The sequence below is a fragment of the Mastigoproctus giganteus genome, chromosome 3 (assembly GCF_048544385.1).
Source record: "Mastigoproctus giganteus isolate SK-2022 chromosome 3, ASM4854438v1, whole genome shotgun sequence".
Lineage (NCBI taxonomy): Eukaryota > Metazoa > Arthropoda > Arachnida > Uropygi > Thelyphonidae > Mastigoproctus > Mastigoproctus giganteus.
The window spans coordinates 87,072,378-87,085,347 of NC_143577.1; the positions used below are offsets into that span (position 1 = coordinate 87,072,378).

The 12,970-nt window shown below is 35.8% G+C and overlaps 1 protein-coding gene across 2 annotated transcripts in view; it reads left to right on the forward strand.

Moving 5' to 3' along the window:
- Nucleotides 1-12,970, forward strand: part of LOC150088134 (uncharacterized) — a 244,538-nt gene that overhangs the window by 70,699 nt on the left and 160,869 nt on the right. For both annotated transcript variants that reach the window (XM_090369346.1, XM_090369345.1), the window contains exons 6-9: nucleotides 7,095-7,208; nucleotides 7,550-7,684; nucleotides 8,260-8,325; nucleotides 12,304-12,384. In XM_090369346.1, coding sequence (XP_090225472.1) covers nucleotides 7,095-7,208; nucleotides 7,550-7,684; nucleotides 8,260-8,325; nucleotides 12,304-12,384 — 396 coding nt within the window. The remainder of the gene's footprint in view (nucleotides 1-7,094; nucleotides 7,209-7,549; nucleotides 7,685-8,259; nucleotides 8,326-12,303; nucleotides 12,385-12,970) is intronic.

The following is a 12,970-nucleotide window of genomic DNA, read 5'->3' on the forward strand; positions in this document are numbered from 1 at the left end:
TAAGCAAGGAAATATATCAGTCTTGTTGTGAATCTGAACAGGGGTAAACTTTTTTATTGCAGATTGAATGGTTAGAAGAAAGTATAATTCATATTATTTCTAAGTTCGCAAAAATCGTACATGTTAATCCTTATTTTTTTCAATTTGTGGCTTCCTTCATTACTCTTCATATTAATCTTGGCATTTTATTCATAAAAAGAGATACGTAGGGGATATTTTAAATGACGTGTCTGGGTGCTCTACATTACTCTAACGTCCGTTATTACAAATATATGCATTATAGGTCTATATTGAGTATTGTTTTATTCCAGACTTCTCATAAATGTTTATAGCAGTTAAATTACTGTTAAATATGATGATAAAATAATAATGAACTTTAAATAAAATAATAAATAAATAAAGTGGCTCCATCTAGTGGCATCTGCACGTACCTTTCCTTCCATAGTGAAAAAACCGTACTGTGTTTACTGTTCATAAAGGGATTTCACTTTATGAATTCCTTTATCTAACATTGACATACCGGATTTGCTTGAAATTGATAACAAATCCCCTAATTAATGGATAAACAAAATTTATTTATTATTATTATTTTTTTTTTTTATAAAAGACTTCTGTGAAAAGGTCAAGAGCCCCTCGCTAAACTTCATGAAGGTGGCAAAAGTGGCATAAAATATTGTAATCGATGGTGAAATTTCAGATGTTCATAATCTGAGATGATATTTTTTATTTTACAAAACGTCGGAATCACATTTGACACATGTTTCAACGTATGTGGAAGTGATTAAGAAAATCCAAAAGTGTTCTTAGGGAGTAGGAGGAGAAGGATGGATTAAAATGTTCAAAGATACGTTAAGATTGAAATTTGCAATCGGAAACTTTACTATAGCACTGCTTCTCTACTTAACTATAATTCAAGTTTTTAGATCTTTTTCAATCTTGTAGGAAGGGACATTCCAAACTTTCAACAAAAAAGGAAATTACGCGCCATCATCAGAGCACGAATTGAATAAATTATAATTAACATTTAATCAAGTGTTTTAATTATCATTTTCTCTCAACGTTATTTATTGAAGAAAAACGACGTCATGTCCATTTCGCAATCACATTCTGTGCTGTGATTTAATGCTGTGTTTACAAAACAGGCTATAGAAGTCGCGTTTAAATTTATTTACATGAATAGAAGCATCGGAACCCAAGCTAAAAAATGGGAACGAGAAAATAATTAGAACGGGATAGGATGACAACAAAATTCCTGATTTTGCAAATTTGAGGTAACGGGAACATTAGACGTGAGAAGAAGATTAAAATTAATTACGCACACGTTGCAGAGGAGATGGCCTGTAATTACGTGGTGTGGCCATTTTATCCCTCTAACAACGTGGATGCTATCAGATAGCACTTAGGAAAAAAAAACTGCTGCCTGATAACATCCACGAATTTTTTTTTATGTGAGGTCTGCAGAGTCTTCTGAATTGAGGCACTTAAATTATAAATGCCCTGTCCTGTATGTAACCACTTTAAGTGCATGGTATTTATAACGAAAACGAGGGATACAGTTACATTTTCATGTTGAAAAAAGTTATTATTATACACGTCATAAATAAACATTTTATCAAAAATTGCAGCTTTTACAATTTGCAGAATGTCTTTTTTTTTTACGAATAAAATTACCTACTTTTACTGATAATGAATTGGGTCATCGTAAATTTTACTTTGTGATGATCAATCAGTTTAAGGAATTGGGTTGTATTGAAACTGAAGAAATTGTTTAACAGATACAGTACTAAATATCTCCATTATGCTCTCATCTGTCATGCCAACGCATTTTTTTCTTCTTCAACGTTCTGCTAAATATTTCTCAACTTTATTTTCGTTTCGCAGAGGGATAACCCACAATCTGAAGTGTCCCGTATATGATAAGTTAAAATGGGCAATTAAAGTGTTCTAAATAAATATAAAACTTAATGTAACTGAGCAATGAGTCTCTGTTGTCCCTATACGAACCCCTTTATCAGTTTAAAGGTCAGAAAATAAACTGTGCTTCTGGACGTCTAGCCATAGCCATCTGAGTGGTGTTGCTGGTCAGTTCACTCCGATACAAACACTCTATATGTATTTATTACAACAGCAAAAGGCGATTACCAAAATTATTTGAGGAAATTTTTTATTTAGTTTTGTGAAAAATTTTCCACTTAATTGGAAAAAAAAGACAAACATGTGGAGACCTATTTTCAACTCTTTAAAGAAAGCTGATGGCACAGAGTTGATTTTTTGAACCATGGTGTTCCCGTAGTATTTGGCTACACTTTCTTGAACTTGTTATGCAGTTCATTATAAGCTGCACGCTGCTTTTGTCTATTACTATAAGTGCTGTTGGTTGGTATCCCAGAATAGAGACACGCTTCGATAACATTCAGTATCTCCAACAAAGGGTTCCTGTCGTATGTACTTCTAATATTGACGTTTACACATCACACCGTGAAGGAATGGGAGGCCTGGAAATGGTTAATCGCGGTGTATAGGAAAAATATATACGCATAACACGCACTCAAAACATTCCACCACAAAACTGAAATGAAAGTTTCAGTAGATATTATAAAATGTTTATATTAAACATTATATTTATTAAATATTGCACTTCTTGTTACTATTAGTTCGTAAAAAGCAGGTAGAAACACAATTTTAAAAAATATTTTGACAAGTTGATCTTTTTACCTCGTTTATTTTTAAAGTAGCACATATGATGGAACAGGTTACCAGCTGTGGTATAGAGCAGTGTTTCTCAATCTTTTTACTCTTGTGGCACATTTTCCAAAGAAGAAAAATTTCGCGGCACACCTACGTAGTCATAGAAGAAGAAATTTCTAAATTTCGCGGCACACTTGGAAAATTTTGCGGCACACTAATGTGACGCGGCACACCCTTTGAGAAACACTGGTATAGAGGATAAATAAAGGAATACGCAGTTAGCTGCATTTCCCCTGAATAAAGTGGCCAATATGATGATTGCAGTTTAACTGAACAAATGGTACGTTTACACAGTTGAAATACTTTATATTTTAACAACTGGAACTGCGCAGTTCACTCATTTTGGTTATATCGTCACACAGTTAAGTCCTTAAATAATTCAAACAGTTTAACTCAGTTGAAGGCGCAATGTATTTATTGACTAAACAGTATAAACACCCCGAAAAAAATACCCTTACATTTTTCAAGAATTTTCATTTTTGGAAACCGATGTTTCGTTTTTTTGGGTTGTTTGAAAAGTAATACAACACATTGTGTTTTTTTTTTTTTTTGCGAAAACACATCTAATCGTATAAATTAAGGCAGATTAGCACACTAATTTTTCGTAGTCATCCATCATATTCACACATTTATACCACCGTATTAGTGCAGTTGAATCCCGCGTAAAATTCGAAGGCATTCCCATTCAACCAGACTTTAACGCAGGGTTTAATTTCATCGTACTTTATTCCGGCAACACTTCATTATTGGGAACGCAGAATTTTTCCTCAAAAAGATGTTACCTTAATTTTCAACAGCTCCTAATATTCGTGATTTATTTTATGTTTACCATGAATTTCGATGACTTTCGATCGTGTTTGGCATAAAGGTCTTCTAAACAAGCTTCCATCTTATGGTTTGCCAACTGTTTTTTGTAATTGGTTATCCAGCTTTTTCTCTGATCGCTGACTGAAGGTGATGGTAGATGACTCTGTCTTCTACCTTCTCCACTAATTCTGCTGTCCCCCAAGGTTCAGTTTTCTCCCTCACTCTTTTCCTCTTGTATATTAATGACCTTCTTCCATTGACTGGAAATCCTCTCCATAGTTTTGCCGATGATAGCACATTGCATTCCACTTTCCATTTTGAGAAACCTTGCACCGCTCAATCAGCTTCAACTTCTCGAATGTCCGCCGCTCTCAATTCCTTAAATGCCGATCTTCAGGTAATTCTCCAGTGGGGCAAAGACAACTTAGTTGATTTCAACCCTTGTAAAACTCAGACTTGTTTTATATCTCGCAAAAAGGATTCTTCTGCTCCTGTGCTTATCTTTGGTGACACTCCGATTTCTAGGCAAAATGATATATCTCTTTTGGGGATTACCCTGACTTCTAATCTCTCTTGGCACAAGCACATTACAAATATTCTTCTGCATCTAAAAGCTTGGTTTTCTCTTTCGCTTTCGGAGTTACTTTTCTTCCAAACAGCTGTTCACTCTGTACAAATCGCAAATCAGCTCTACCATGAAATATTGTTACCACATATGGGGCGGTGCCCCCAAAACCTCTCTCAGGCTTCTAGATTCCATTCAGAAGAGGGCAGTTAGGTTAATTAATGACTCCCTCTCTAACAGAGTCTCTCCACTCGTTGTCTCATCGACGTACTGTTTCTGCTGCATGCGTTTTCTACAGATACTTCCATGGGCACTGTTCTTCCGAATTGGCTGCTATAATTCCCGCTCTCTCTTTCAAAACAGTCCAAACACGTGCCGCTACCAGCCAACATCCATTTACTGTCCAACTTCAAACTCACAGAACCAACTTTTCATCTTCCTCGTTTATTCATTCAACTGCCGTTTTCTGGAACAACCTTCCTTCGTACGTATTTCCTGAAAATTACAGTCTACAGAAGTTCAAGTCTAATATCATGTCATAATATCAACAGATAATATCAACAAATATCTTCTTTCGACTTCTGAACCTCCAACCCAAGCACGGTACTAAGTACTATAGATTCTAATACCTCTCGTGTTTGGGGTTTCCATAAAAAAAAAATTATGTTTATCATTTATTTCAAAGTTCCATTGCATTAGAACTGTAAGAGCAAACCCAAAATTTCCTTATGGTGTTTATAATCAATACAATTTAAAATTAGTTATTTATAATTAGTTATGGTCCACTTTGCCTTGTGGAATAAAACTTTACGCTGATTTCAATTTCCAATGGTAGGTTTTGTTTCTTTTTGGTTTAATGAAACGAAGCCACTTACTAAAAATGAACTTCGGCGACTATTAAAGAAAGGTCAGAAGCAACAAGAAAGAATTCCTTTAATTAATTTTAGATTCGCATTTCTGTTCTATTATTCCTTGAGAAACTCTTTTATGATCTCAGCTCTGACTCTGCTCTAATTGCACTCGAAATTTTTCCAGTGAAGCAAAATTGCCTCTTATGTTTATTCTTCGGAAAAGAATGAAATGACCGAAGAGAAGACTTCAGCCAGAATACTTAAGTGAGAAAATCCAAAAAGAAAGCAACAAATCAATAAAAATAAATAAATCCCGGGTTCCAGATTCTCCCCCCCTCCCTCCTCCTTCTTTAAAATGTCGTTGATTATATTTCTTTTTCCTATCGGAATCACGTAGTAACAGTGAGAGAATCGAAGTGGGATGAAATTTCCATTTTCAGTAAGTTAATATCACGTTATGCTAATATATAACGTAATTAATGACCTCGAAGGTGTTAAATTAGTTTATCTTTAACTTTGTAATGTTGAACTGATTATTCATAATAAAAATAATAATTCATATTAGACAAATCTTTTTTTTTGTTTGTTTCCAGCATAACAGTGTAAATAATGTTGTGCAGGTTAGGATTACTTTGAGATCATTGCTGCTGCTACTTAGAAATGTAATTATTTCAGGGAAATATTTTGTAAACTTTTTCACGAAACTTTTCCACAAAGAAAAAGCTTAAAATAAATCTAGTTAATCCAATGTATAAACTCATAACTCAAGCTGTATCAAGAAGAAAGTTTAAACAAAACAAAAGAAAAATTCTGTTTGTCCATCACGTGAAGGAGCACATACAGTACAACGTACAATGAAAAATAGTGATAGGAGACGGGTAATCCTCATGTTTATTGGAACATAATCCGAAAATCTTGCTCTTTCGTGTTTTATGACCAACTACTGACAATTTTTTTTTTCCATCCGTAGAAACTGCTATTATTTATAAATTTTGCGTTAATAAAAAGTGGAATTTCAACTCCTTTTTTATTGAAATGCAAATACGTTACAACTTAAGCACAGGGTAATTATAAAGTTTGAGACGTTTTAAATAGGACCATTTATAAATGCGTTTTTATTGTCGAAAAGAACATTCCATTGCAGGGCACTAGTAACATGTAATACAAGTGCAACTGGCAAATCTAACTGCATGTGTGTTTATGCAAATTTCCAACTTTGTCAAACTCTCCACAAACACTGGGCAGAGTCTCGGCCATGAGACAAGGCTGGCCTAGTGAAGATTTTTGTATTTCACTTCATTCAACATAGCATTGTCTGACAGATTTTTTTCCTTAAATAAAACTTTACCTTTGTGGAAGTTGGTATATCTCTTTCGTTGAAGGGCCCATTTGCCGTTACATAATTTATAAACGTCTGGAACTTCATAAGTATTTTGTCTTAAAACAGTAATTCATTAAAATTACTACCAAAAGACAGTTAGTAACCCTGTGGGTCTCCTGATACAAAGCCTGATAACAGTGGAATCCATTCAGGTTTGAAGGTCGAATTTGAGGAAAGCGAGAAGAGCTCACCTACCACAGTATATTGTCCCAACAGTGCAGTTAGGAGGGACAAGAGTCATGATGTGAGATGGCATCTCGCATTTTGAACCGTTGATCGTAGTGTTGAAAAATCCTTGAAATCTCGTCGTATATTGGCATTTATGATTGGCCATTCCAGAGCACTGAGTTCTTTGAATTAGACTACTTTGGAAATTAGGTGGAAGGCAGAATTAGGGAGAGGCAATGACGATCTGGTTTAACGAATGTCATAGTGAATAAATTAATTGAAAGACAATTGGTTTGGAGTATAGTGGTTTTACGGAGAATTCCAACAGGGTACTATCGCGAACCGGAAGACCTTCCAAGATGGATTAGCGGTTCATTCAAACTGAAGATGAGCCCATACGTTATCAATGTTGTTTGCCTTATTCACATTAGTTGATCAGTGACTTCAATTAATAAAAATGACGAATGAAATCTGAATATTTGGTTTTTATTTTATTGGTGTGTTGACGTTATTTTAATGACATCAAAATTCAGATATTCCTATATACGATATTAATTCTTATTTTATTTTATAGTGGTTTGGGAATTTGGTTACGATGGAATGGTGGGATGACTTATGGCTTAATGAAGGATTTGCCAGTTATATCGAATATAAAGGCGTTAATGAAGAAAAGCCAGAATGGGATATGGTAGGAACATTTAAATTTTTTTAAGTATGTAATTTAATGTTCATCAATAAATATTATGTATTTTACAATGCAGTTGTTGCAAGTGCTGATTTCTGCGTAATTTCCCACCAGAATAAGATTTGTTATTAATATTATTATTATTATTATTTTTTAATAAACTATCTGGAATATAAAAAAGGGTAAGTCGATGAATACACCTAATTTCATCATATTGTAATATGAATAATTACTTTAAGGAAGCTTAATCGTTCATTCGACAAAATATTATTATTAAAGTCATAAAGTGAATTTAATATCATCTCTCGAAATGAAACAAGTTTATTTTAATGCAACCATTTCAGCTAGACCAGTTCTTGACAGAAGATCTTCAGCCAGTTATGAATCTTGACTCCACGCTAAGCTCACATCCAATAGTTCAGATTGTTAGTCATCCTGATGAAATAACGGAGATATTCGATGACATATCTTATAATAAGGTAAGGACACTATTATTAATCTGGAAATTCCAAAACAATGCTTCTTTCTTTTCTCGTATATTGGTACCTACGATTTTTTTCTTTAATTTCCAGGACTAATATCCTCCGTGCGAGGATAATAGTTTCTTCACTTATCAATCCTTTGACAAGTGCAGGGTCCAGTCGGTGTTACTGTCATAAATTGAAGGGATTGCCGACGGCCTCTTCAATGGAGGCTGCAGTTAGCAGATCTGTGATGGATGAAGTAGGGTTCTCCCTCTCTTGAGTTATTCTGATTTTTTTCAGCGGACACAACATGCAAATCAGCCCATTAATACACACTTAAACAGGCTTAATTCAGAAGGCGAAATATGCTCCGAGATGTTGATGCACCTAAAATACAACAGCCAGAAAGAATATCAATATAAAATAAGATAACCATATTCAATTAATGATCATACATACTATTTCAAAATATTAGACAGATTATTTAGGCAGAATGAAAAATTAAAAGTCTAACTGACGCGAATTAGTTGTTATACTTGTGTGATTTAATGAGAAATATAATATAGAGCTTTATTTATATGTTTTTACAGGGTGCTTCTGTCCTTAGAATGCTCGAGTTTTTTATGGGAGAAGAAAATTTCAGATTAGGAATATCAGTAAGTATACTTTGCTCCTCATATTCATATTGCTCATATACATTCAGTAACCAAACTGAATTTTTGATACCAGTTTTGAACTTCATAGAGGAACGTCAAAACTAATATTGTGTGGATCTCCATTCTTCACCAGAACACATGTGATTTAGAGATGATGTAGGATTAGACATGATGTAGCAATAAAACAAATTGGAGAGAACAAAAACTAACGAAAAAATAAGAAAAGTTCTAAATTTTGAACGCAGCATAATAGAGTAGATCTACAAAAAACAACTTCAACTTTGGACATGTGAATCGGATGAAACAACAGACTGCCAAATGTAGTACTGACAGGAAGAATTGGACCATCAGGTAGACCCAAAAAAGAAATGACTCCAATGACCAAGGAAAACCCAGGCTTTCAGAGCTATCAACAAATAATGAAAGATTCAAGAGACCGACAACAACAATGGAGGTCGATATCTAAATAGGGACTTAACCCGTGCCAAACGGAAGAGTAGAACGATGATGATGTAGGATAGTTTTTCACTATAGTCGACGGTTAAAGCGAAGTAAAGTGTAAAGTGTGTTTGGTGTCAAGCGGCACCAGGGGTTTCCCCCATCTCCGCATTGCTTGCATTGTGATGGGTGTGCCAGTTTACTGGAAATGCCAGAGATTCAAAAGTGTATGGATATTGTACATGTGTAGTGTCGTGTACCGTTGTTCATCTGGTCATTTAGCCGCTGGACCCCTACTGAGGCCCAACGGAATGTTATTTCGACCTAGCCTGTGTATTCGTTCAATATTGATATTGATACTTACATTTGGATGTAAATCACTCTTTTTCCGAAACCGCTTACTAAACTTATGTTTAGGAAGCGTTTTCGGCCGACTGCTTGTTCTGTATGTAACAATTTCTATGAGAATTCATCATCTCATCGGATGAAATCTTGAACAGATGATTGATTCTGAAACAGTTCTTTTTGCTGCTCTAAGGTTTAAGGCCAAATCATAAACGGTGAAAGTTCAGGCTCTACTGCCTTTATGAATTTGTGAGAAAGAAAGGCTGCTAGCGCCTGAAACCCAGGTGGATGAAACCAGTGACGCGCAGAACTTTGTACCCTGCATACTTTGAAAGGCACAGTGCCTACAGGAAATCGTCTGGCCATTAATTTATATTCAGTCATGGCAGTGGGTAATCGAAGGCATCAGAGGAAACAATGGAAAAGAAAATAAGACGCAATTAATAGCGGGCAATATATTTCTGCTTTCAAAAGCAGAACTAATGTGTTATAGGAATAAAGCAGGCCGACAAAACCAGAACAATAATTTTATATATACAGGGTTGTTAAAATTAAAGTATCCCGATGTAGAGGAGTTCTGAGGCTCGTATTGAATAGAAATTTGGACAACAGTTACAACAAAGAATGCGCTCGCCATTTATTGGAAAAAAAAATTAGATAAAATTTGTCACTATATGGCGCTGTGGCAATACAAATCACTTGAACAGCGCTACAATTGTTCAAAGTGGCCTCCATTTTAGTCAACAATAGTTTCCATTCGAAGAACAGCATTTTCTACAGCAAAACGTAACATATCAACTGCAATAGCCAGCACATGACGTCTAATGTTGTCCTTCAGATCTGCCAGAGTTGGACATCCTTCCCGATACACCTGGTTCTTCAAAAAAACCCCACAACCAAAAGTCGCATGTGGTGAGGTCCGGTGATCGGAGTGGCCAAGACGTCTGGAAACAACGGCTGATGACCCGTTCGTCTGAAAAGAGTTGCCTTAGCAATCTTTGGACACAACGGTGCACCATTTTGCATGAATATGGTATCCTGAAAGCACCCACGTTGTTGAAGCTCTGGCTGGTGTTGCGAAATTTGCCAACATTTCATAATATCGCTGTCCAGTGACAGAACAGGTGCAGGGTCCAGTCGGTGTTACCTGTTCAAACAAATATGGCCCAATCATGAATGTGGCCGTAAATCCACACCACACTGTCACTTTTGGAGAATGCAACGGGTCCTCTTGGATAACTCGATGGTTTTCTGTTGCCCAAATGCGACAGTTGTGCGTATTCATTTGTCCGTTTAAGCAGAAGTGGGCTTCATCACTCCAAAGGATGTTCCATGGCCAAGTAATATCCACTGTCATTCGCACCAGAAACTGAAGTGTGTATGTTAAACGAATATCTGCATCACCACGCTTTAGCATGTGCATCTTGCAAGGATAGTACCGCAACACCTGACGCATTAGTAGCTTTGCAGTGGAATATGGCATATCCACTTCACGAGAAACAGCAGGCACACTTGCGCAACCGCATGGAGATTGATTTGATAAATCCGCGACAGCCATAGCCACATCTTCAACACGAGAGGAGTCCACTCGTTTTCGACCTCTACCTGGTTGAATACCAAGATGTTCTGACGCTTCAAATTTCGCAATCATTTTGCGGACGGCACAAACAGTCATAGGTCCACTATGACTATATTTGCGCTGCCAGTATTAAGAAATGTTCGAAAAGTTGTAAAACTATCATTCCTTAAGTGAATTATTGTGGAAACTCGCCGGGAAATATTTCATTACTTGTTTAACAGATGGATGTTATTTCTGACATTTCCGCACGAAGAAAAATAACCTTCAACAACTTTAATTTCTACGGATAAGTCCATTGTAATAGCTATATATAGGAAATATTCAGTTGCTTATTAGCTGCATGCCTCGCTTTAGCATGTGTCCAACGTGGTGCAGGTACAGTGCCTCCCTGTCCTTGATATCATTCATTTGTGTTCATTCCTCTACATCTATTAACAATTTTGGAAAGAGAATGAGACAGAAGTATAGTGAATCATATTTACGGAAAAATAAAGTTTATGGGCGGGTGTAATTAAAAGTGATAAAATCGTAGTCCGAACAAAAAGGCGTGGTATGCGCTGTAAAGCAGTATTGCCAATGACTAATCATGACAATGGTAGGTCAGGTGTGTGTCCAGTAAAACTGCTGACTGTTTCAATTTTAAATCGCAGAAAATGCTCCTATAGCTCTGATTCAATTCCTTTAGATAAATTAATTTTCTGTTTATACTCCGGAACTGTCACACGAAGTTCACAAGGTAGAGAGAATACAAGAAGCAGCACCGTATTTTGTAGTCATGGGCTTGAACCCCGGTCACTCAAGGCACGTGTACTTATGTACTCTCGCGCAGGACCACTCGGCTAGGGCGGTCTTATGTGTTTCGCCACTTAAAATATTTGAAATGGTGTATATTTTACGACGATAACCGAGTGACTGAAGTAGAAATGCGCAATAAAGAGTTCTTTCTGCAGAAAGTAAAAATGCTTGTTCAATATTGGAAACTTGTATTGAAAAAAGTGGGAATTAATGTGACACGATACTGCGGACATTAAGCCAAAGTGCCACCTCCGCCTGCGACTTCCCAGCTTCAAGTCGTTGAACGGCTCTCCATCTCAAAGAATCATCCAAACTACGATGACTTACCATTCTGAATACTGGAGATGTGGCTATCCCACTGAGAAAGCCAAAAAAAAAAAAAAACGGGAATGAAGTAATGTGGTCGCAAACCGTGCTTTTATAGACATGAATAATTTGCATAATGTGCGGCCGTGTAATGTGGTAGATCGACTTCTATTGGATACTCAGAATTTGCATGCGAGCTTGCCCATTATATCAAATATTCGGCTTTGGTGACAATGTTTACAAATAAAATATTCATGAGAAACATTTTGTTCTGTTAATGTTGTCCAGCAGTGCATTTATTTCTGAATTGTTGAGAAGCTTACTTCATAAATCATCATAAACCATAAAATGTGGTGTCATCATATGATGGATAATCAGTAGAGCGTTACATTGCTTATTTACAGTCAGTGAAAGCAGGGTTACCATATTTTAACAATAATGACTAATTATTAAATTTGAAACACTTAATTTTGATGATGAAAAAGCAAATGAAAACTGTTTGATTTCTCACATAGGAATTTCTAAAGAAGTACCAGTTTCAGAACGCCAAAACGGAAGATCTCTGGGAAGAATTAGCTTTTATTTATGGAAACAAGGTAAATGTCTGTTTTTCTAAATATTCTCATATGATATCATCAAATATTAAAATTTCATTCGTGCTTGTGAATGAGTGACGGTGATGAAACTGAAGTTTAAGCTTAGGTGGCGGGGGAGGATTAATAAAATCATGATGCCTTCTTAGATTAAAAAGGCATTTGTGCAATTTGTGTAATATCATTGATGTCAGCAGTAGGTTTTATTTCGAACGAAAAAATATTAGGTAAGATAAGACTTTTTTTTTCCCTTATATAAAGAAAATGTCTTATCCTAACTAATATTTCTTTGTATATACGACTTTTTCCTTATCGCAGAAAAGGAAAACGTCTCGCGGTATGAAACTACGAATAAGATACAACGAATAGTATTATTCCTGTTTGTATAAATGTATGCAAAGGTGGAACTCACAGCGTTTTTTTTTCAGTAGATATATACTTGTTTAAAAAGTGTGAACCATGCACAAAGGAACCGATCATTCATTTATTAATTTAGTGGGATTTATGCTCAATATAAAAGCTCCGTATCAAGGCCGATAACTTTTGTTTCTGTAAGACGATTACCTTGCGAGCTTTTAGTACATGTTTC